Source organism: Acipenser ruthenus, chromosome 28 (genome assembly GCF_902713425.1).
Source record: "Acipenser ruthenus chromosome 28, fAciRut3.2 maternal haplotype, whole genome shotgun sequence".
Classification (NCBI taxonomy): Eukaryota; Metazoa; Chordata; class Actinopteri; order Acipenseriformes; family Acipenseridae; genus Acipenser; species Acipenser ruthenus.
This window is the reverse complement of record NC_081216.1, coordinates 21,234,094-21,258,503: the sequence shown is the minus strand read 5'-3', so window position 1 is coordinate 21,258,503 and position 24,410 is coordinate 21,234,094. Positions and strand designations below refer to the sequence as shown.

At 52.8% G+C, this 24,410-nt stretch overlaps 1 protein-coding gene across 3 annotated transcripts; it reads left to right on the top strand.

The window, feature by feature from the left end:
- Window positions 1-1,428: 1,428 nt before the first annotated feature.
- On the top strand, window positions 1,429-23,142 carry dagla (diacylglycerol lipase, alpha). Of its 3 annotated transcripts, none has more exons than XM_059003060.1 (21): window positions 1,429-2,441; window positions 5,428-5,666; window positions 11,555-11,672; window positions 12,226-12,437; window positions 12,630-12,731; window positions 12,850-12,988; window positions 13,807-13,894; window positions 14,613-14,747; window positions 14,856-14,933; window positions 15,193-15,314; window positions 15,557-15,707; window positions 15,813-15,896; window positions 16,138-16,215; window positions 16,422-16,502; window positions 17,106-17,248; window positions 17,355-17,423; window positions 17,515-17,587; window positions 17,872-18,068; window positions 18,157-18,286; window positions 20,836-21,008; window positions 21,165-23,142. In XM_059003060.1, the coding sequence occupies exons 3-21, from the start codon at window positions 11,578-11,580 to the stop codon at window positions 22,216-22,218; spliced, it is 3,204 nt and encodes a 1,067-aa protein (XP_058859043.1). In that variant the 5' UTR covers window positions 1,429-2,441; window positions 5,428-5,666; window positions 11,555-11,577; the 3' UTR covers window positions 22,219-23,142. The 3 variants fall into 3 exon arrangements, with proteins under 3 accessions (XP_058859043.1, XP_033913512.3, XP_034762756.2); XM_034057621.3 differs by having other exon boundaries at window positions 15,190-15,314; XM_034906865.2 differs by lacking the exon at window positions 5,428-5,666 and having other exon boundaries at window positions 15,190-15,314.
- Window positions 23,143-24,410: the final 1,268 nt, after the last annotated feature.

Sequence of the window (24,410 nt, the reverse complement as noted above, 5' to 3'; positions counted from 1 at the left end):
GAGTCTATCAGAGAGTATCAGAGTATATCAGAGCGTATCAGAGTATCAGAGTCTATCAGAGAGTATCAGAGAGTATCAGAGTCTATCAGAGAGTATCAGAGCGTATCAGAGTCTATCAGAGAGTATCAGAGTCTATCAGAGAGTATCAGAGTCTATCAGAGAGTATCAGAGCGTATCAGAGACTGTCACAGTCTGTCAGTCTATAGGAGTCTATCAGATTCTGTCCTGCAGTCTCATGTTGCCTCTGCTGGAATAATGAGTCACTGCAGAACATGATGATCATTTGGATTTTAAATTTAGATTTAAAATCACAATGCAAAAACAATACATGTGGTTTGTAAAACATCTTTCAGTACTTCTATCAGATATTGAGACATATTCATTTTTCTGTTGTGCAAAACGTCTTTGTAATTGCTATGGCACCGCATGTTACATATTAGCAACGAAGAATACTGAATGATCTCGTTCCATTGCTGTAGGTCACATGGTGTGATTGCAGCGAGACCATTGGAGTGAATCTCCCTGAAATGACAAAGCTGCATCTGTCTCTACTGCAGTCTTACAGCGTCATCTTGTGGGGCCGTGTGGTACTGCAGGGCAAGGTTGTTTTAATGAGATTCCAGTATTATTATTATTATTATTATTATTTATTTCTTAGCAGACGCCCTTATCCAGGGCGACTTACAATCGTAAGCAAAAACATTTCAAGCGTTACAATACAAGTAATACAATAAGAGCAAGAAATACAATAACTTTTGTTCAAGTAAAGTACAAGTTTGACAAACCACAATTCAATAATACAGCAGATAATAGTGATAGTTACATCAGGATATGATTAAATAGTGATAGTTACATCAGGATGTGATTAAATACACAGTACTACAGGTTAAAAACTTGGCAGATTACAGTATTCTGAAGTACAGGATTAAATGCAATAAAATAGGGGCTGATAAGAGCAAAATAAAGCACATTTACATGAAGGGTGATAGTGTCCCAGGATAAAACAGATGAGTTCTACAGGTGCTGTTTGAAGAGGTGAGTCTTAAGGAGGCGCCGGAATGTGGTCAGGGACTGGGCAGTCCTGACATCTGTAGGAAGGTCATTCCACCACTGCGGAGCGGGCTTTGGAGGCAGGGGAGCGTAGCGGAGGTAGAGCTAGTCTTCTAGTGCAGGCGGAGCGGAGAGGTCGAGTGGGGGTGTAGGGAGAGATCAGTAAAACTCCCATTCAGAGCAGATCGAACCAGTCCAGGTGTTACAGCTTAATTACCATCTACAAACACGCAGCCCTAACTGAACAAGGGGAGAGTGTGTTGCAGTTTTAAAGGTTTTGCATTTTGAATGATCGTTGCATTATGCAATCCTAGCATTCCTCCCAGTGTTTGAAACTCACACTGCACCCAGCCCCGGCTTTCAGCACTCCCTTGTTGATGAGGTGTAGGGATGCACAGTGTGTTTAACACAGGCCAGATTGCTTAAAGTCTATTTTACAAACCCGTTCATTCTACATTGCGGGCACCCTATTTAGTCTGCGTCCCAACATGGAAGCGCAGCACCAGAAACGTCTACTCGCGCTGGAAACCACGCAGCTTCGTCTCAAAAAACACATTCTCCAAAATCAGCCATCCTAAAAAAAAGAATCCAAGCAGCATACAGGTGACGCGTCGCTCCCACTTCTGTACAAGAGCCAGCGTAATACCCGGGCGTGGTGTGACCCCAGGAAATGATGTAAAACCACGTTCAGCGCCGCCCTCCCACGTCCCCGTTGCGGAGTCTCTTCTGTATTCACGAAGTGCTGTGATTTATATATTTATTTATTGTGTCTTTCCTTCCCCCCCGTGCCTGTATGTGCAGGAAGCAGCGCCAGAGCAGAGCTGCGGAAAAAGCGGAAAAGCATCGCACGACAGCTGGGTTTGGGGGCGAGAGGTACTGAAGAGCGATACTGACTGAGCGCTCAGCTGCTTCTGCGGATTCGGACTGCAGAGCCACAGAAAGACAGCACAGCTCTCCTTCCGCTCTTCCCAAAAAAAACAGGGAAAGAGGATCACCGTCCGGCACCATGTATTATTGCAGTAACTGTTATTCGGGTCCGTTACGTTAAAGGGAACAGAGGAAGGGGGGATACTGGCAGCGCACATCTTAAATATTTTTTTTTTCTTCTGTACAATTCATACAGGCTTGCCTATACAGCGGGGATAAAAACGAAATGCGATGCTAGTACTACGTTACATATACGTGCCGGTGCTGTACATAATTAAATAAATATATATTTTTTTGGAAACCGAGATCGGAGAAAGCCGAAGGGACTCGAGTTCGGTGAAGGTTTCGGCTCGGTTCGGTTCGGAGGGGTTGAATAGACCGCGTCACGGTTCGGGGGATCGGGACGGCTGTGATGGAGATTGGATCACAGCATCGGGACTCGGGGATCGTTCAGCGCAAAACAGGTGAGAGAGGTGGAGGGAGAGGGGCTCGGCAGAGGGAGGGGTGCGGGGTGCAGGCCGGTCAATATGACAGTGTGTGCATGTACTGTAATGTGATGACTGGTGTGTGTCCACGCTTAATTAATCAATTAATGTATTTATTATCATAGGAAACCCGTGACCCAGCAGCCGCTATACAGCGCGCGTCGCTCACTCAATTAGATAATACGATATAATATCATTAATAATGAATGCGGCGTTTTTATGAAGCACGCCGTGCAGCTACTGTCGAGTTTAAACTGCACCTACACTATCAATATTTAATGTTACCAGATGCTTTTTCAACCCCGCGCTTCTGTTGCTCGCCTTCGAGTCCTGCGTATGTATTTTTTTTAAATGACTATAATCACTTTGGATGGAAGATACTGCAGGATGTTCAGCACGGCGCTACCATAAACACTGTACTGCCCTAAATAACATGGTCGATGTGCGCAACTGCGCCGAGTAATTAACCAGTACATATTCCGGGTACTATAGCAAGTGTGTAATTATTATTATTATTATTATTACTATTACTATTATTATTATTATTATTGTAGCGTTGAATATTGGTGTTTAAAGGGAACCCGACGAGGCTGGTCCATTAAACACTTGTCAGGTTTATTTAAATCAGATCTGACACAGAACCGAACAAGAGCAGTCACCATTTTCTTTACTCTCTCTCTCTCTCTCTCTCTCTCTCTCTCTCTCTCTCTCTCTCTCTCTCTCTCTCTCTCTCTCTCTCTCTCTCTCTCTCTCTCTCTCTCTCTCTCTCATCTCTCTCTCTCTCTCTCTCTCTCTCTCTCTCTCTCTCTCTCTCTCTCTCTCTCTCTCTCTCTCTCTCTCTCTCTCTCTCTCTCTCTCTCTCTCTCTCTCTCTCCTCTCTCTCTCGTTAGCTGAACACTCCCTGCGTCAATCACACATAGCTGAACGTGTCCACAACAGTTCTTACACTAGTATTATGTTCTGTTCGGTTCCTGTCAGTGGCGGATGCACTAGGTTTGCGTTGCAACGAGCGGTGGTGTTAGAGCTGCAACAAGTCGATGCCCGGTATACATATGTATAATGCATTATATTGATGTGTGTGTTTGTTTTGCGTGAGAGGTAATGACATTGTGTATTGACAGCTGTCCGTGGGGAGCGGGAGGAAGTGTACATATAAACGCAGGCTCTCTCTTCACTGGTGCAGACGACAGTACATTCTGACAACTGCGCTGCACAAGCGAGCAACTGGGCGTTCATTAACACAGGGACTCTCCCCCACCAGTTCAGTAACCTGCCCCCCTCTCTCTCTCTCTCTCTCTCTCTCTCTCTCTCTCCCTCTCTCTGTGGCAGTACCAGTTCAGTAACCTGCCCCCCTCTCTCTCTCTCTCTCTCTCCTCTCTCCTCTCTCTCTCCCTCTCTCTGTGGCAGTACCAGTTCAGTAACCTGCCCCCCTCTCTCTCTCCCTCTCTCTCTCTCTCTCTCTCCCTCTCTCTGTGGCAGTACCAGTTCAGTAACCTGCCCCCCCTCTCTCTCTCTCTCTCTCTCTCTCTCTCCCTCTCTCTGTGGCAGTACCAGTTCAGTAACCTGCCCCTCTCTCTCCCTCTCCCTCTCCCTCTCCCTCTCTCTGTGGCAGTACCAGTTCAGTAACCTGCCCCTCTCTCTCTCTCTCTCTCTCCTCTCCCTCCCTCCCTCTCCCTCTCTCTGTGGCAGTGCCAGTTCAGTAACCCTGCCCCTCTCTCCCTCTCTCTGTGGCAGTACCAGTTCAGTAACCCTGCCCCTCTCTCTCTCTCTCTCTCTCTCTCTCTGTGGCAGTACCAGTTCAGTAACCTGCCCCTCTCTCCCTCTCTCTGTGGCAGTGCCAGTTCAGTAACCCTGCCCCTCTCTCCCTCTCTCTCTCTCTCTCTCTCTCTGTGGCAGTGCCAGTTCAGTAACCCTGCCCCTCTCTCCCTCTCCCTCTCTCTGTGGCAGTGCAGTTCAGTAACCCTGCCCCTCTCTCCCTCTCCCTCTCTCTGTGGCAGTGCCAGTTCAGTAACCCTGCCCCTCTCTCCCTCTCCCTCTCTCTGTGGCAGTGCCAGTTCAGTAACCCTGCCCCTCTCTCCTCTCCCTCTCTCTGTGGCAGTACCAGTTCAGTACCTGCCCCTCTCTCCCTCTCTCCCTCTTTACCGCTCTGTCTCTGCCAGCACAGTGGAAAGGCTGCTTTATTGAGATTAGCTTTAAAGCACTGTGATCCATTTAAACTCTAATTAATCCTATCCCTAATCATGTTAAAAATATCACTTTCCCCCTCTCTCCCTCCCTCCCTCTCCCTCCCTCTCTCCCTCTCATCCTCCCTCTCTCTCTCCCTCTCTCCCTCTCCCTCCCTCTCCCTCCCTCCCTCTCTCCCTCTCCCTCCCTCTCTCCTGCTCTCCCTCCCTGGGAGGGAGGGAGGCAGTGTGGTCTAGTGGTTAGAGCTGAGGGACTGGGAGGAGGAAGGCAGTGTGGTCTAGTGGTTAGAGCTGAGGACTTGGAGGGAGGCGTGAGTGGGGGGCTGTGTGTGTGTGTGTGCCTGCAGTTGTGCTTCCACAATGGTTTGACTTGGGGCCCCAGTCTCTTCCTCTGTGTCACTGATCCCTTAATCAGCTGACTGGTCACATATTGAGACCCAGAGCTGCAAAGGTACCCAGACCTCTTCATGTTGGAGAAGCTGGATCGAGGGGCTGTTGTGATGAGACATGAGCTCGGAGAGAGAGCCTTCATTGTGACCTACAGCATGTAATCACACACACACTGAGACACACACTGAGACACACGCACACACACTGAGACACACGCACACACTGAGACACACACACGCACGCACTGAGACACACACACGCTGCTCAGCAGGGTCAGTAATTAGTGCAGGGAGAGGCTGTCCTACTTTCTGTGACTCTGAAGTGAGTTTGTCCTCTCTCTCTCTCTCTCTCTCTTCTCCTCTCCCCCTCGTTCTGTCTCTTCTTGTGCTCAGCCTGTGTTTTTCACGCTCCTGTTTCCCTGTGAATGTGATCTGCATTGTGCTGCGCTGGATCCGCAGTCGCCATGGAGACGGCAAGAGGACACAGAGCGCACTGACCCCGCCGTGACCCCAAGGGCACAGGAAGTTCTTTATTCCCAATCAGCAGCGTGTCAGGGAGGCACTGGTCTCGCCGCTTTGGGAGCTGTTACTGGGAGGAGACTGCGTTACTGGGGTTACTGGGAATCCAGTTAGTAAGTGCTGCTGGCCAATGCTCTTCATATTAAAAAAACAATTGCACTATTCTTAAGTAAAATTCTTAAGAGGCTATATTTTAAAACTTAAAGTGAATAGCTCATTAAAATATTAAAATATGTTTCAATACACAGACTGACACACTCGCACACAGCACTGCTAATCCGCCTCTAATGCACCAGGCAGGGTGTGTCACGGCTGGTTTATCCTGTACTGTTGCAGTCCCGGGCTGGGTGTGTCAGTGTTGCTGTCCCGGGCTGGGTGTGTCAGTGTTGCTGTCCTGGGCTGGGTGTGTCAGTGCTGCTGTCCCGGGCTGGGTGTGTCAGTGCTGCTGTCCCGGGCTGGGTGTGTCAGTGCTGCTGTCCTGGGCTGGGTGTGTCAGTGTTGCTGTCCCGGGCTGGGTGTGTCAGTGTTGCTGTCCCGGGCTGGGTGTGTCAGTGCTGCTGTCCTGGGCTGGGTGTGTCAGTGTTGCTGTCCCGGGCTGGGTGTGTCAGTGCTGCTGTCCCGGGCTGGGTGTGTCAGTGTTGCTGTCCCGGGCTGGGTGTGTCAGTGCTGCTGTCCCGGGCTGGGTGTGTCAGTGCTGCTGTCCCGGGCTGGGTGTGTCAGTGCTGCTGTCCCGGGCTGGGTGTGTCAGTGCTGCTGTCCCGGGCTGGGTGTGTCAGTGTTGCTGTCCCGGGCTGGGTGTGTCAGTGCTGCTGTCCTGGGCTGGGTGTGTCAGTGTTGCTGTCCTGGGCTGGGTGTGTCAGTGCTGCTGTCCTGGGCTGGGTGTGTCAGTGCTGCTGTCCTGGGCTGGGTGTGTCAGTGTTGCTGTCCTGGGCTGGGTGTGTCAGTGTTGCTGTCCTGGGCTGGGTGTGTCAGTGCTGCTGTCCTGGGCTGGGTGTGTCAGTGCTGCTGTCCCGGGCTGGGTGTGTCAGTGTTGCTGTCCCGGGCTGGGTGTGTCAGTGCTGCTGTCCCGGGCTGGGTGTGTCAGTGCTGCTGTCCCGGGCTGGGTGTGTCAGTGTTGCTGTCCTGGGCTGGGTGTGTCAGTGCTGCTGTCCTGGGCTGGGTGTGTCAGTGCTGCTGTCCTGGGCTGGGTGTGTCAGTGCTGCTGTCCTGGGCTGGGTGTGTCAGTGCTGCTGTCCTGGGCTGGGTGTGTCAGTGTTGCTGTCCTGGGCTGGGTGTGTCAGTGTTGCTGTCCTGGGCTGGGTGTGTCAGTGCTGCTGTCCTGGGCTGGGTGTGTCAGTGCTGCTGTCCTGGGCTGGGTGTGTCAGTGCTGCTGTCCTGGGCTGGGTGTGTCAGTGCTGCTGTCCTGGGCTGGGTGTGTCAGTGCTGCTGTCCTGGGCTGGGTGTGTCAGTGTTGCTGTCCTGGGCTGGGTGTGTCAGTGTTGCTGTCCTGGGCTGGGTGTGTCAGTGTTGCTGTCCTGGGCTGGGTGAGTTACTGGGAACCTTTAAGACCCGACTTGACAAAGTTCTGAGCTCATTCAGCTGCTAGGAACCATACAAGCTCTGCTGTCCGACTGACTCCCTCCCATTCATGCAGTTTTTTATGAAAGCTCATCTATAAGTGGTTGAAGTTAGGAGCTGTTTACCAATCAGCAGGGATCAGAAATGTGTTTGCATCTCCTCTCCTCTGTGTCTTTATGGCTGCTGCAATGTCACCTTACCTGTCTGTCAGGTAGGCAGTGACACACCCGAGAGAGGAGTCGGGATTGTGCTCAAACGCTCTGAGCCATTCAGAATTGTGGGGGGAGGGGGAGGGGGAGAAAGCTGCTCTCACTCCCAGCTTCATGAGAGAGAGATCGAGACAGACTCTCTCTTTCTGACTCGTAGCTTTCCAGGGCAGGGAGGGGCAAAGAGGAATTGTGGTACTTCCATTACGCTGTGTTGAAATAGAGCTATTTCTAGTTTGTATTGTGAAACAACACCAAAGGCACGGCACAGTGCAGTTAACCACACGCTTCTCATAATGAACTGTGTTTCAGTACGTTTGAATGCAAACACTCCCAACCCAGTTAATAAAAATACAATAATGACGATCATACTGTCAAGATCATGGTATTCTGCCACAGTGTCCTGAGAGACAGTGTTTGGGCTGCTGCTGTGTAATATGGTTGTGACAGCAGTGGTTTGGTTTTCGTGGTTTCAAAATAGCGATGATTCAACGGAATACAGCTAAAGTAATGAGTATTGTTGCCGTGGAAACTGAGCTGCTCTGGTTTTTTTTTTTTTTTTGTTCCTTGCTGGCTGCTCAGTTTTTCCGGCATTACATCATCGTTCGGGAATTTTAGGAGGTGATTCCAGGAGAAATTCCCTGCTGGATTTGTGTGTTCCCAGCCTGTGTGCATGTCATTGTCTGTATGTCTGGAGTGGGGGGAACTGCGTCGAGAGAGAAGTGAAGAGAGGAAAAAATAAGTTTAAAATGCACAAGAGAAAGAGATGGGAGTGAGAGAGGCAGAAAAAGAGACAGCGAGAAGGAAAGAGTGTGTGGGAGAGGAGAGATCAGGATGAGTGAGAGGAGAGAGAACATGATGAGAGAGAGGAGAGAGAACATGATGAGAGAGGAGAGAGAACAGGATGAGAGAGAGGAGAGAGAACAGGATGAGAGAGAGGAGAGAGAACAGGATGAGAGAGAGAGGAGAGAGAACAGGATGAGCGAGAGAGGAGAGAGAACAGGATGAGCGAGAGAGGAGAGAGAACAGGATGAGAGAGAGGAGAGAGAACAGGATGAGAGAGAGAGGAGAGAGAACAGGATGAGAGAGAGAGGAGAGAGAACAGGATGAGAGAGAGAGGAGAGAGAACAGGATGAGAGAGGAGAGAGAACAGGATGAGCGAGAGAGGAGAGAGAACAGGATGAGAGAGAGGAGAGAGAACAGGATGAGCGAGAGAGGAGAGAGAACAGGATGAGAGAGAGGAGAGAGAACAGGATGAGAGAGAGGAGAGAGAACAGGATGAGAGAGGAGAGAGAACAGGATGAGCGAGAGAGGAGAGAACAGGATGAGCGAGAGAGGAGAGAACAGGATGAGAGAGAGGAGAGAACAGGATGAGAGAGAGGAGAGAACAGGATGAGAGAGAGAACAGGATGAGAGAGGAGAGAGAACAGGATGAGAGAGAGAGGAGAGAAAACAGGATGAGAGAGAGGAGAGAGAACAGGATGAGAGAGAACAGGATGAGAGAGAGGAGAACAGGATGAGAGAGAGGAGAGAGAACAGGATGAGCGAGAGAGAGGAGAGAACAGGATGAGGGAGAACAGGATGAGAGAGGAGAGAACAGGATGAGAGAGAGAGGAGAGAACAGGATGAGAGAGAGGAGAGAACAGGATGAGAGAGAGGAGAGAGAACAGGATGAGAGAGAGGAGAGAACAGGATGAGAGAGAGGAGAGAGAACAGGATGAGAGAGAACAGGATGAGAGAGGAGAGAGAACAGGATGAGCGAGAGAGGAGAGAGAACAGGATGAGAGAGAGGAGAGAACAGGATGAGAGAGAGGAGAGAGAACAGGATGAGCGAGAGAGAGGAGAGAACAGGATGAGAGAGAACAGGATGAGAGAGGAGAGAGAACAGGATGAGAGAGGAGAGAACAGGATGAGAGAGAGGAGAGAGAACAGGATGAGAGAGAGGAGAGAGAACAGGATGAGAGAGAGGAGAGAGAACAGGATGAGAGAGAGGAGAGAGAACAGGATGAGAGAGAGAGGAGAGAGAACAGAATGAGAGAGAGGAGAGAGAACAGGATGAGAGAGAGAGGAGAGAGAACAGGATGATAGAGAGGAGAGAGAACAGGATGAGTGAGAGAGGAGAGAGAACAGGATGAGAGAGAGGAGAGAGAACAGGATGAGTGAGAGAGGAGAGAGAACAGGATGAGAGAGAGAGAGTAGAGAACAGGATGAGAGAGAGGAGAGAGAACAGGATGAGAGAGAGGAGAGAACAGGATGAGTGAGAGAGGAGAGAGAACAGGATGAGAGAGGAGAGAGAACAGGATGAGTGAGAGAGGAGAGAGAACAGGATGAGTGAGAGAGGAGAGAACAGGATGTCTCTCTGCCACAGCCAGAGAGACAGACCCTGGTGTAGACACCCTGGAGCACGGGGACCAGGCACTCATGCGCACCCATGTCCACTGTAAATACAGAGAGGGAGGGAGGGAAATGGGAGGGTTGTTGTTGTATTGTATTGTCTGGACTGTTTTGTGATAATGTTCATTGTTGAATTGCTTTGGCAAAACTCCATTTCATTTTGTCATGCCAATAAAGCATTTTTTGAATTTGAATTTGAATTTGAGTTTGAGTTTGGATGAGCGAGAGGAGAGAACAGGATGAGAGAGAGGAGACGGGTCTGTACTCGGGTCTCTCTTTTTCGCGCTCTCTCAAATTCAAATTTGCTTTATTAGCACGACAAGAAAGCACATACATGGCATGAACAACTAAAATATATACAGAAAAAGCATCTTTTAATATCTTCTCTCTCTCAAAATTCAAATTCAAATTGGCTTTATTGGCATGACAATAAAAATAATTGTGTTGCCAAAGCACATACATGGCATAACCGACTCAAATATACAGACAAATATTTTTTTTTAATACTAACAGTATCCCTCCTCCCTCTATATTAATACAGTAAACAGAATCCCTCCCTTCCCCTCTATATCAAACAGTACCCCCTTCCCCCTCTATATTAAACAGAATCCCCCCTCCCTCTATTAAACAGAATCCCCCCTCCCTCAATTAAACAGAATCCCTCCCTCCCTCCCTCTCTCTTTTCCCTCTCTAGTGTGATGTGTTCACGGTCTGTCTCTCAGGCTATGACAGGTCTCCACGTATTGACCAGCCAGTCTGGCTGTGTGTTTGTCTTCCCCCAGCAGGATTGACAGCTTCTGGGTATCACACATTTTTGGGAATTCTGGGACTAAATCACAGAATTTGGGGAAGAAAATGTCCCTTATGTTTTTATATTTTTCACACTGTGTCAGGAAGTGAATCTCTGTCTCTGTCTCGACCTCTCCTCTCTCTCTCTCTCTCTCTCTCGCTCTTTCTCGTTGTTAACCCCTGGTTCGCTCTCTCTCGTTGTTAACCCCGTGTTCTCTGTCTCTGGTTGTTAACCCCTTGTTCTCACTCTCTTGCTCTCTCTCATTGTTAACCCCTTGTTCTCGCTCTCTCTCGTTGTTAACCCCTTGTTCTCGCTCTCTCTCGTTGTTAACCCCTTGTTCTCTGTCTCTGGTTGTTAACCCTTTGTTCTCTCTCTCATTAACCCCTTGTTCTCTCTCTCGTTGCTCACCCCTTGTTCTCTCTCTCATTAACCCCTTGTTCTCTCTCTCGTTGCTCACCCCTTGTTCTCTCTCTCATTAACCCCTTGTTCTCTCTCTCGTTGCTCACCCCTTGCTCTCTCTCTCTCTCGTTGCTCACCCCTTGTTCTCTCTCTCTCTCTCGTTGCTCACCCCTTGTTCTCTCTCTCTCGTTGCTCACCCCTTGTTCTCTCTCTCTCGTTGCTCACCCCTTGCTCTCTCTCTCTCGTTGCTCACCCCTTGCTCTCTCTCTCTCGTTGCTCACCCCTTGCTCTCTCTCTCTCGTTGCTCACCCCTTACTCTCTCTCTCGTTGCTCACCCCTTGCTCTCTCTCTCGTTGCTCACCCCTTGCTCGCTCTCTCTCTCTCGTTGCTCACCCCTTGCTCGCTCTCTCTCGTTGCTCACCCCTTGCTCTCTCTCTCTCGTTGCTCACCCCTTGTTCTCTCTCTCTCGTTGCTCACCCCTTGCTCTCTCTCTCTCGTTGCTCACCCCTTGCTCTCTCTCTCTCGTTGCTCACCCCTTGTTCTCTCTCTCTCGTTGCTCACCCCTTGCTCTCTCTCTCTCTCGTTGCTCACCCCTTGTTCTCTCTCTCCCTCTCTCTCGTTGCTCACCCCTTGCTCTCTCTCTGTCTCTCCTCAGGGCAGTGATTGCTGGGAGGCACCATGCCGGGGATGGTCGTGTTTCGGAGGCGCTGGTCAGTGGGGAGTGATGACCTGGTGCTGCCGGCACTCTTTCTGTTCCTGCTACACGCCGTCTGGTGAGACACCCTGCCTGCCTGCCTGCCTGTCTGTCTGTCTGTGCACGTTTGTTTATCCGTCTGTCTGTCTGTCTGTGCATGCTTGACTGCCTGTCTGTGCACGTTTGTTTATCCGTCTGTCTGTCTGTCTGTGCATGCTTGACTGCCTGTCTGTGCATGTTTGTCTGCCTGTCTGTCTGTGCATGCCTGTCTGTCTGTGCATGTTTGTCTGCCTGCCTGTCTGTCTGTCTGTGCATGCCTGTCTGTCTGTGCATGCCTGTCTGTCTGTGCATGCCTGTCTGTCTGTTCATGCTTGCCTGCTTGTCTGCCTGTCAGAAGGGAGGGAGAGAGGAGACACAGAGGGGATTGTTTCTGGTCCAGTTCAGACCTCATCCTGCCTTCAATGGCTCCCATTGATCTGCTGCCTCCCATTCAGCATTGTTCCTGTATCCTCAGGGAGTGAAATCAGGGTAGAAGAATGGGCTAGTGCAGAGCTGGTTTCTCTGGTTTCTCTCTCTCTCTCCTGTCCCTGGTTCTGTTCTGACTTGGCTGTCTTCTCCCTGTCTCTGCCCAGGTTGGTGGTTCTGTCCGTGGTTCTGTTTGGGATCAGTTATGGGCCGGGGCAGTCCTGCTCGCTCACGCTGGTGGATCACGGCCGGGGGTACCTGGGGATCCTGGTGAGCTGCCTGATCTGTGAGGGAGCCATCATCTGGCTGAGCATGAGGGGCAGCATCCTGTACACCGAGCCCAGAGAGTCCATGCAGTACGTGCTGTACATCCGACTGGGTGAGTACTGTACTGCACTGCACAGCACAGCACAGCACAGCACAGCACAGCACAGCACTGCACAGCACAGCACAGCACTAAACGTCAGCCTGCCTGCCTGTCCTCCCTCTCTTACACACTCAATCACTGTGACTGTACTGATCTATGTTATCACTATTATAACATCCCGCCTCCTTCCCCCTCTCTCTCCAGCGATCCTATTGGTGGAGCTGGTGTATGCCATTGTGGGGATTGGCTGGTTGGTTCAGTACTACGGGCCATGCGATGATGTCACTGCCAAGAACGTCACACTAGGTAAGGAGCTACAGAGTTAGGCTGCGGTGTCGGGCTGTGAGAGAGAGACAGAGAGAGAGGGAGTATGTCTGTCACTGTGTGTGTCTGTTACTGACCCCTCCACTTCCTGTCCCTGAAGGAATCGTGGCCTGTAATTGGCTGGTTATCTTCAGCATGTGCTTCACCCTGATGTGCACCTTTGACCCTACGGGGCGGACCATTGTCAAACTGCGAGCGACCAAGAGGAAGCAGAGAAATCTGCGGACCTACAATCTGAGGTGAGAGGAGAGAGATGGGGCTCTCAGGTACCCAGTACAGCACTGAGTTCTCTATACTAGACTGTATTGAATTAGCTGGCTCTCAGATCCCCAGTACAGCACTGAGTTCTCTAGACTGGACTGTATTGAATTAGCTGGCTCTCAGATCCCCAGTACAGCACAGAGTTCTCTACACTAGACTGTATTGAATTAGCTTGCTCTCAGATCCCCAGTACAGCACTGAGTTCTCTACACTAGACTGTATTGAATTAGCTGGCTCTCAGATCCCCAGTACAGCACTGAGTTCTCTACACTAGACTGTATTGAATTAGCTGGCTCTCAGATCCCCAGTACAGCACTGAGTTCTCTACACTAGACTGTATTGAATTAGCTTGCTCTCAGATCCCCAGTACAGCACTGAGTTCTCTACACTAGACTGTATTGAATTAGCTGGCTCTCAGATCCCCAGTACAGCACTGAGTTCTCTACACTAGACTGTATTGAATTAGCTGGCTCTCAGATCCCCAGTACAGCACTGAGTTCTCTACACTAGACTCTATTGAATTAGCTGGCTCTCAGATCTCCAGTACAGCACTGAGTTCTCTACACTAGACTGTATTGAATTAGCTGACTCTCAGATCTCCAGTACAGCACTGAGTTCTCTACACTAGACTCTATTGAATTAGCTGGCTCTGAGATCATCAATCCTCATGCTTCTGAATCGTGACTCATTTGATTGATAGCTAGTGTAGGAACACGTGCTTCATGATTGGCACACTGTGTGTGTGTGCAGTGAGCTGTGCTCCCGTCTCTCCCCCTGACTGTCTCTCCTCCCCCAGGCACCGGCTGGAGGAAGGCCAGGCCAGCAGCTGGACTCGGAGACTCAAGGTGTTCATGTGCTGCTCTCGAGCCCAGGACTCTCAGTCTGTGAGTACAGCACCCTCCCTCACTCCCCTCCCTCCCTCACTCCCCTCCCTCCCTCACTCACCTCCCTCCCTCACTCACCTCCCTCACTCCCCTCCCTCCCTCACTCACCTCCCTCACCCTCCCCTCCTTCCCTCCTTCTCACTCACCTCCCTCCCTCCTTCTCACTCACCTCCCTCCCTCCTTCTCATTCACCTCCCTCCCTCCTTCTCACTCACCTCCCTCCCTCCTTCTCATTCACCTCCCTCCCTCCTTCTCACTCACCTCCCTCACCCTCCCCTCACTGTCTCCCTCTGTCCATCCCTCTCACTCCTCTCACTCTCTCCCTCACCCTCTCTCTCCCTAACCTCCCTCTCTCACTCCCCTCCCTCCACACTCACTCTCACTCCCTCTTTCTCTCTGCCTATCCCTCCCTCTCCCTCACTATCTCACTCTCACTCTCCTCACTCTCTCCCTCTCCCTCCCCTTCCTCCCTCTCTCACTCCCCTCCCTCTCTCCCTCCTCTCCCTCACTCTCTCACTCCTTCCCTCCCTCTCTCTCACTCCCTCTCATTCTCACACTCTCTCTTTCCTCCCTCCCTCTCTCTCCCTAACCTCCCTCCCTCTCTCACTCCCTCCCACTCACTCTCCCTCACTATCTCACTCTCACACTCTCTTCCCTCACACTCTCTCACTCCCCTCCCTCACTCTCTCACTCCCTCCCTCTCTCTCTCTCCCTGCAGGATGCGTACAGCGAGATTGCGAATCTCTTCGCTGAGTTTTTCCGTGACCTGGATATCGTTCCCTCTGACATCATCGCAGGGCTGGTCCTGCTGAGGCAGCAGCAACGTGCCAAGCGCAGTGCCGTGCTGGACGAGGTAGGGGGCGCCGGAGAGTGGGGGGGGGGGGGGGTCAGTTCTCTGGGTCAGTCCTGTTCTTGTTAACTCTCTCTCTCTCTCCCTCTCTCTCTCTCTGTCTGTTTCCAGGGGAACAACGACATTCTGGCTTTCCTGTCGGGAATGCCGGTCACCCGGAGCACCAAATACCTCAACCTCAAGAACTCTGTAAGTGTGTCGGGAGTACCGACGGGACAGTGGTGTGTGTCTGTCTCTGTGAGTGTGTCAAAGTGTCTCAGTGCCAGTGTACTCGGGTCCCTCTCTCTGTCTCTGTCTCTGTGCCAGTGTACTCGGGTCGCTCTCTCTGTCTCTGTCTCTGTGCCAGTGTACTCGGGTCGCTCTCTCTGTCTCTGTCTCTGTCTCTGTGTGAGTGTGTCTCAGTGCCAGTGTACTCATCTCCCCCCCTCTCTCTCTCTCTGTGTAGCAGGAGATGGCGATGTATAAGGAGGTGTGTTACTACATGCTGTTTGCTTTGGCAGCGTACGGCTGGCCCATGTACCTGATGAGGAAACCAGCATGCGGACTGTGCAGACTGGTCAGCTCCTGCCCGTGAGTACCTGTACTTGTCTGTCCCCACCTGTACCTGTCTCTGTACCAGCACTGTCTGTGAGTTTATCTGTATCTCTCTGTGTGTGGGAGGCTGGCACTCTGCAGCATATGCATGTATTACTGGAAGAGCTCCCCCAGGGGGGCTAGAAGGGTACTGCAGCATTTTTTTTCTTTTATTTTGTCATTAGCACGCTCTCCCTTTCTCCCCCCCTCTCTCCCTCTCTCCGCTCCCCCTCCCCCAGGTGTCTCTCCCTCTCTCAGCCTCGCTTCTCCCCGGGAGTCACAGTGGAGGATGATAACTGCTGCAGCTGCAACGTGATCGCCATCAAGAGGCACTTCCTGGACGAGAATCTGGCCGGGGTGGAGATAGTGTACACGTCCTGCCATGATGCTGTGAGTGTGGGGCACTGTCTGTGTGTCTGTGTGTCTGTCTGCCTGCCTGTCTGTCTATATGTCCTGTAGGATACTGTGCATGACTCTACCCCCCTCTCTCTGAAGGTTTATGAAACTCCGTTCTTTGTGGCGGTGGATCATGAGAAGAAGAAAGTGGTGATCAGCATCCGAGGAACCCTGTCCCCCAAGGTAGAGTCAGCATGAGAGCACAGCACACAGCATACGTCACAGCACAAAGCACACGGCACACAGCACACATCACAGCACAGACCAGCACAGACCAGCACAGCCCAGCACAGCACACAGCTAACACAGCACACATCACACATCACACATCACACATCACAGCACAGCACACAGCATAGCACAGCTACACAACATCCCTGGTTTTGGAGCACTGGTGTTACTGGTTGTAAATGGTTCTCCCCAGGATGCACTGACAGACCTAACTGGAGATGCAGAGAGGCTGCCTGTGGAGGAGCAGCATGGAACCTGGCTGGGGCACAAGGTGAGGAGAGAGGGAGAGAGACGGGGAAAGAGTGGGGGGAGAGAAGAGAGAGAGACGGGGAGAGGAGAGAGAGAGAGAGAGGGGCAGGGTGGGAGAAAGAGAGTGGAGGAGAGAAGGCGGAGGAGAGAGAGGGGGGATGTTCTCAGGTTAAGACACGGGTATTAGATGAGATTGTGCTAACAGTGCATGTTCTCTTCCTCTCTCAGGGGATGGTCCTGTCAGCCGAGTACATCAAGAAGAAGCTGGAGCAGGAGATGATCCTGTCACAGGCGTTCGGCAGAGACTTGGTAAGGCAGCTTTGTGTGTGTGTGGTTCTGGGTGTTTGTGTGTGGTTCTGGGTTTGTGTGTGTGTGTTTGTATGTGTGGTTCTGGGTTTGTGTGTGTGTGGTTCTGGGTTTGTGTGTGTGTGGTTCTGGGTTTGTGTGTGCGTGGTTCTGGGTTTGTGTGTGTGTGTGGTTCTGGGTTTGTGTGTGTTTGTGTGTGGTTCTGGGTTTGTTTGTGTGTGTGTGTGGTTCTGGGTTTGTGTGTGTGTGTGTGGTTCTGGGTTTGTGTGTGTGTGTGGTTCTGGGTTTGTGTGTGTGTGTGTGGTTCTGGGTTTGTGTGTGTGTGTGTGTGTGTGGTTTTGTGTTTGTGTGTGTGGTTCTGGGTTTGTGTGTGTGGTTCTGGGTTTGTGTGTGTGTGTGGTTCTGGGTTTGTGTGTGTTTGTGTGTGGTTCTGGGTTTGTGTGTGTGTTTGTGTGTGGTTCTGGGTTTGTGTGTGTGTTTGTGTGTGGTTCTGGGTTTGTGTGTGTGTTTGTGTGTGTGGTTCTGGGTTTGTGTGTGTGTCTGTGTGTGTGGTTCTGGGTTTGTATGTGTGTGTGGTTCTGTATTTATTCCTCTCTCTCACCCCAGGGCCGCGGTACGAAGCACTACGGGTTGGTAGTGGTGGGGCACTCGCTGGGCGCCGGCACGGCCGCTATTCTCTCCTTCCTGCTCCGCCCCGCATACCCCTCACTGCAGTGCTACTCCTACTCACCACCAGGGGGCCTGCTCAGGTAAGCGGGGGGAGAACCCTCATCGTCAATATATATTATTATCATTGTTATTATCATTATTATTGTCATCATCCTCATCATTAAGATCTCTCCCCCTCTCTCGCAGTGAGGATGCCATGGAGTATTCCAAGGAGTTTGTCACCTCGGTGGTTCTGGGGAAGGATCTGGTTCCCAGGTCAGTGCCCCTCCTCTCCTCTCCTCTCCTCTCCTCCACTGTTTTGTTAAACTCTGCACAGGTTGCCATGACAATTCTGTTTGTGTCCCAGGATTGGTCTGTCTCAGCTGGAAGGGTTCAGACGCCACCTGCTGGAAGTTCTGCAGAAGAGCAACAAGCCGAAGGTAGGGGTGAAGGGTCCAGGGTCCGACCGCACTGTTAACTGTTGAATCAGGCATTAGTGTGCGTAGAATCCCATTAGTTTATATAGTGTAACAGTCCCCTCCTCAGTAAACAGTACTCCACTTTGCAACCCATTTGCCTGCTTAGTGTTTGGATTTATGGATTCTTCTCGTGTGCCTGACGTTCTGACTGGTGTAGTAAATTAGCCAGTGATTGGATGACTGAATTCTGTCTACGAGCTTGTGATTAGGTATCTGTAGTTCTGTCTCTGGCTCCTCCCCCTCAGTGGCGTGTCATCGTGGGCGGGACCAAGTGCATCCCCAAGTCGGAGCTGCTGAACGATGACCTCTCTGTGACCTCGGTCCCTAACAGCCGGCTGTGGACGCACCCCAGTGACCTCACCATCGCGCTGTCCGCCAGCACCCCCCTGTACCCCCCCGGCAGAGTGATCCACGTGGTGCACAACCACCCCCCTGAGAGCTGGTGAGACGGCACTCTGCATAGCACTCTGCGTAGCACTCTCTATCACTGTCTCACTCTTAACACACACACAACCTTCTCTCGCTCTCAGCTGCTGTGGTCAGGAGGAGCCCACCTACTCGGCTATCTGGGGGGACAACAAGGCTTTCGATGAGGTCATCATCTCCCCAGCCATGCTGCACGAGCACATGCCCCACATAGTCATGAACGGACTGAACAAGGTGAGAGAGGGAGGGAGGGAGGAAGGGCTTACCAGGGTGAGTGGCTGGGAGAGGAGGGGAGAGAGGACTCAGAGGGCAGGGTGCAGGTCATGGTGAGGGAATAGCAGGTGTAGAGACCAGTGTGGTGACGGACTGCTGGCTGCTCTCTCTCTGTCTGTCTCTCGGGCCAGCTTCGGCCTGCTCTGTCCACTCCTGCTGGCAGTCAGTCCTGGTCACTTTGGTTGCTTGTGGGTCAGTCTTGGTCATCCTTCTTGCTTCAGGTTTCTGGTGGTCAGCAGTGGTCACTCTCTTCTCTGCTTCCTTGGTTGGGTCACTGGGCCCTGTTGAGTTTAGATACCCCTCTTGCTTGTGGTCAGCAGGGGTCACATTTCACTCTCCTGGCTGGCTTGGTGGTCCAGTCCTGGTCTCTCTTCACTCTGCTGGTGGTCAGTCCTGCTCACTCTTCACTCTGTGCTGGTGGTCAGTCCTGGTCTCTCTTCACTCTCTGTGCTGGTGGTCAGTCCTGGTCACTATTCACTCTGTGCTAGTGGTCTGTCCTGCTCACTCTTCACTCTGTGCTGGTGGTCAGTCCTGGTCTCTCTTCACTGTCTGTGCTGGTGGTCAGTCCTGGTCTCTCTTCACTCTCTGTGCTGGTGGTCAGTCCTGGTCACTCTTCACTTTGTGCTGGTGGTCAGTCCTGGTCACTATTCACTCTGTGCTGGTGGTCAGTCCTGCTCACTCTTCACTCTCTGTGCTGGTGGTCAGTCCTGGTCTCCTGGTCTCTCTTCACTCTCTGTGCTGGTGGTCAGTCCTGGTATCTCTTCACTCTGTGCTGGTGGTCAGTCCTGGTCTCTCTTCACTGTCTGTGCTGGTGGTCAGTCCTGGTCACTATTCACTCTGTGCTGGTGGTCAGTCCTGCTCACTCTTCACTCTCTGTGCTGGTGGTCAGTCCTGGTCTCCTGCTCACTCTTCACTCTCTGTGCTGGTGGTCAGTCCTGGTCACTATTCACTCTGTGCTGGTGGTCAGTCCTGCTCACTCTTCACTCTGTGCTGGTGGTCAGTCCTGGTCTCCTGGTCTCTTTTCACTCTCTGTGCTGGTGGTCAGTCCTGGTATCTCTTCACTCTCTGTGCTGGTGGTCAGTCCTGGTCACTGTTCACTCTGTGCTGGTGGTCAGTCCTGCTCACTCTTCACTCTCTGTGCTGGTGGTCAGTCCTGGTCTCCTGGTCTCTCTTCACTCTCTGTGCTGGTGGTCAGTCCTGGTATCTCTTCACTCTCTGTGCTGGTGTTCAGTCCTGGTCTCTCTTCACTCTGTGCTGGTGGTCAGTTCTGCTGACTCTTGCCGTGCTGTCTGTATGGAGCCCCCCCTCTCACATGCACTCTGCGCTGTTGTTGTTGTAGGTGTTGGAGAGACACAGTGACGTCACTCCCAGCTCAGAGCCGTCCGAAGCAGAAGACTGGACCTCACAGCTCTGACCTAGCCAGAGACTCCCCCCCCCCCCCCCCCCCCTCAGGCTTCACTGCCCTGGGCTTGTGGATTTTCCACAGCAAATTGACTTTTGTACGTTACCTCCCGGGTAATATTCCCTGAGAGACAGAGAGGAGATAGCGAGGGAATAATGAGGGACACGCAGAATGTTCTAGTGCTGTAACTGGGAAAGGAACACACAAGAGCGACGCGGATACCTGTGCTGTTCACACATTGCTGCAGCATACGCCAGCCTGAATCTGACTCTGCAGTGCCGTTTGAGTTTGCACTGAATCGCAGAGTGTGTGTCCTTGTGTGTTATTGCAATCCCACTGGAGGAGACTGACCTATTTACTGTGGATCTGCGGTATCGCTGCAGTGGAGAGAGAGAGAGACGCACACAGAGATCGGGTTCAATGTGTTCTGTCAAACTGAGCAGACTGACTGATTATTTCCTCAGGAGATTCACTGTACCTGCAGAGAAATATCTGGGCTGAGGGATCTGTTTTTTAATGTTGTGGTTTTTTTTTTTTTTGTTTTGTTTTAATATTTACCGCAGTAATTTTGGGACAGGTTTATATAATGAATTTACCTGTTTGCTAAGTTTTTTTGCAATATGTTTTACTATACCCTTCTGTGCTGTGCTGTGCTGTGCTTACACACTGAGATTGAGCAGACTGGTCACTAGGTGAAAGTTTCATATTATTATTATTATTATTATTATTATTATTATTATTATTATTATTGTAAGCAGGGCTTCAGTGTTCTTGTGTGGTAGTGGGATTGTAAGCAGGGCAGATCACCCTCGTGCAGCATCTCCTTTGTAGGGATGTCCGAGCAGCGTCCAGTTTCATGAGAAATCGACACGTTTCTGTATCTCATCTGTTTTAACTTTCTTTCATATTTTCATCAAATAAAGATTATTTGTCATTGCTGTGGTTTTGTGTGTTTTGAGTTGTTGGGTCAGTCAGTGGTTTGGTACCCCGTCCCTTTTCAGACTCACACACATCTCTCCCTGCCCTGTCTCCTCTCTCTCTCCCCTCTCCTCCCTCTCTCCCCTCTCTCTCTCTCTCTCTCTCTCTCCCCTCTCCCTCTCTCTCTCAGGTCCTTGAGAACTATAACCTGGGGAAGACGGCTCTGCTGTCTGCTGCGAAGATCATGGTGAGCCCCACGGAGATGGACCTGAACCTGGAGACACTGTACCAGGACCAGGGACCCCCCCCGGGACCCCCCCAGGAGCAGCCCCCTGCCCAGCCACGCAGGAGCAGCAGCATCCGGTGAGGAAGAGGGAGAGAGATTCCACCTTGCTGTAATTCTGTCTCATTGGTTCTCTCCTGATTTTATGCCCAGTTGATGCACATGCTTCCTGAGATGATGCTGCTAATAGTGTTGAGAAGGATGGCAGTGCTAATGATGCCCGTCTCTCCTCTCAGGAGCTGTGCGCGCTCGGAGATCTCTCTGGAGGGTTTCTCGGAGGCGGCCTCACCACTCCGCCCGCCCCCCTGCCTCCGGGACCCCGTGTCGGCCCTGCTGAGGGGGGCGAGGGAGCGGCTGGCCGGGGAGCTGCGGGAGAGGAGAGCCCCCCTTGCGGTGATGGAGAGCCTGTCGGATAACGAGTCTCTGTACAGCCTGGACTCCCGGCGTTCCTCCGCAGCCTTCAGGGGCTCTCCCAGCCTGGGGCCCCTCCCCGAGAGGCACGAGGGGCCCTGCTTCTATATCGACCCCCCCATCCCTGAGGAGAACCCCTCCCTCAGCTCCCGGACAGAGCTGCTCGCCGCCGACCAGCCAGACACTGCGCTCGCCCTGTACAACCAGGCATACTCCCCGACTGGGAGCAGCCAGCCGGGTGCACTGTTTAACCAGGGCTACTCTCCACCCCACCCTGCTGGAGCAGGGTCCCTGTTCAACCCCTCCCCTCCCAGAAAGCAGGAGGCAGCACACAGCCGGAGGTACCATTCCACCCCCAGCCACAGCTCCCACTCCCCTCCCAGCCACCAGAGGGCCTCCTCCGAGGGAGTGGAGTCGGGCCGGTTCAGCCAGTCCAGTGCGTCTCCGGGTGCGAAGTTGCTGAACGGCCGCCCCCCCTCCTCCTCCTCGGGGGCCCCCAGCCCGGCACTGCTGGAGTTCGCGGAGTTCATCGATGGACTCTTCAACCTGGACTCGCGCCACGGCTCGCTGGGGGACGTGTTCCAGCTCTCTGAGGAGGAGGAGGAGGAGGAGGAGGAGTCGGGGCGGGGATCGGACCCCCAGAACCAGGACTCGCAGCAGCAGATTCTGGCCCGGGCCCAGTTCGAACCCAACCTGGTGCCCAAGCCCCCCCGCACCTTCGCTAGCTCTGCCGACCCCTCCTCTGGCATCTCGCTGTCCCCCTCCCTCCCGCTCAGCTCCTCGGGGGAAGCCATGGACCTAAGCCCTGGAGACCCCCCTCTCCCCCACCCCCTGCGGACTCACCCCTCCCAGGAGGACCTCGTGCTCTCCGCTCTCTAGCGCTGCCTCCTGGCTGCAGGGCAGGGCAGCGCTTTCACTCCGCTCTGTGGCCCCTGGCCCCTGGCCTGAGACGACAGCAGTTTTTATTGTGGTTTTCAGGACTTGCTGTTTCGTAGTTTCTATGTGTTAAGGTTTCTGAACCATCGTGATGCAGGATGGTGTTGAGGGTGAGCCAGCGCTCGTGTCACTGGGAGCTCGTAGCAGTGCAGCGGGAGTCCAGCTGAGCTCCCACTAAGTCCCAGTATGAGACTGGGAGTCTGATTGCTGGCCCTGGTGGTGCAGAAGAAGCACTGAAGCAAACTATGTGTGAAAGCAGAGCAGGAGTGACACAAGCAGCCATAACACCCACTCCCACTCTCACTGTTTCACCCACTCTCACTGTCACCCACTCTCACTGTCTCACCCACTTTCACCCACTCTCACTCTCTAACCCACTCTCACTCCTAGCCCACAGTCACAGACTCTTGCTCTCTAGCACACTCACACACACTCACTCTTTCAGAAACGTGCACTGCTTGGCACTACAGCCTGGTCCTTGTGAGACAGACAGAGAGACAGTGAAGGTATCCCGCATGACCCTGTGTCCTAGCGTCATGTCAAACCCCTGCTCCTCCCATGCTGCAGGGGGCAGTATTGCCAAACTGACCTGAATAGAATAGAATGTAAAGTTTGTATTTGTGAACTGAAGCACTTTGTAATGAATTGCTCATGTGTGCAACCCCTCCTCATTGTTATTCATGTTCACACAACAATACAATCTGAATTGACATGTTCGTTATTCGAAAAGGGGGGGTCATGACAGACCAAAGGGGATCCCAATTAGAAGAAGTCTGGGAACCCCTGTAATCGAAAATGAAAATACAACCTCCCCCCCCCGCCCAGGGGAGGGGAGGGGAGGGGAGGGACGGGACTGCCCGGGGGAGGGACGGGACTGCTCGGGGAGGGGAGGGGAGGGACTGCTCGGCGGGGGGAGGGGATGGGAGTGGAAGTAATGCTCGGGGGAGGGGGTGGGAGGGGAGGGGAGGGATTGCTCAGGGGGGGAGGGGAGGTACTGCTCTGGGGAGGGGAGGGGAGGGGAGGGGATGGGAGGGGAGGGACTGCTCGGCGGGGGGAGGGGGACATAATGGGAAGGGAGGGGAGGGGATGGGAGTGGAAGTAATGCTCGGGGGAAGGGGTGGGGTGGGGTGGGAGGGGAGGGACTGCTCGGGGGAGGGGGTGGGATGGGATGGGAGGGGAGGGGAGCGACTGCTCGGGGGAGGAGGGGGTGGGATGGGAGGGGAGGGGAGGGGAGCGACTGCTCGGGGGAGGGGGGGGGATTGGAGGGGAGGGGAGGGACTGCTCAGGGGAGGGGAGGGGAGGTACTGCTCTGGGGAGGGGATGGGATGGGGTGGAAGGGGAGGGGAGGGACTGCTCTGGGGAGGGGATGGGATGGGATGGGGTGGAAGGGGAGGGGAGGGACTGCTCAGGGGAGGGGAGGGGAGGTACTGCTCGGGGGAGGGGGTGGGAGGGGAGGGGAGGGACTGCTCGGGGGAGGTAATGCTCGGGGGAGGGGAGGAGGAGGTAATGCTCGGGGGAGGCGATGGGAGGGGAGGGATTGCTAGGGGGTGGGGAGGGGAGGGACTGCTTGGGGAAGGGGAGGGGTGGGACTTCGCGTGGAATGGGAGGGGAGGGGAGGGGAGGGGAGGGCTGGGAATTTGCGGGGGATGGGAGGGGAGGGACTGCTTGGGGAAGGGGAGGGGTGGGACTTCGCGTGGGATGGGAGGGGAGGGGAGGGCTGGGAATTTGCGGTGGAGGGGAGGGATTGCTAGGGGGTGGGGAGGGGAGGGACTGCTTGGGGAAGGGGAGGGGTGGGACTTCGCGGGGGAGGGGAGGGAAGGGAAGGGGAGAGGAGGAGGCACTATCATGTATGTATGTAAGAAACTGTTTGTAATAATATTGTTGTACAAAAAAGAAATAAAATAATATAGGATTACTATGTACATATATATAAATACACAGTATAGAGAGAGAGAGAGAGAGAGAGAGATTAGTTCTTCAACTATAACTGATCTGCAGGACTGACTAATATTTAGGGTTTTATTTTGTCCCCACCCTGCTATGAGAATGTAGTGAAGCCCCCCTCATGCCTGGTTTGTGATTCAATAAACATCCCTGACAAACACAGCCGTGTGAGCCTCGTCACTCCCCCCCCC

Coding starts and splice junctions, on each gene's coding strand:
- dagla (XM_034906865.2), top strand. CDS start 11,578: ATGCCGGGGATGGTCGTGTTTCGGAGGCGCTGGTCAGTGGGGAGTGAT. Junction 16,216..16,421: donor GAACCTGGCTGGGGCACAAG/GTGAGGAGAGAG, acceptor TTCCTCTCTCAG/GGGATGGTCCTGTCAGCCGA. Junction 17,424..17,514: donor GGGAAGGATCTGGTTCCCAG/GTCAGTGCCCCT, acceptor TTTGTGTCCCAG/GATTGGTCTGTCTCAGCTGG.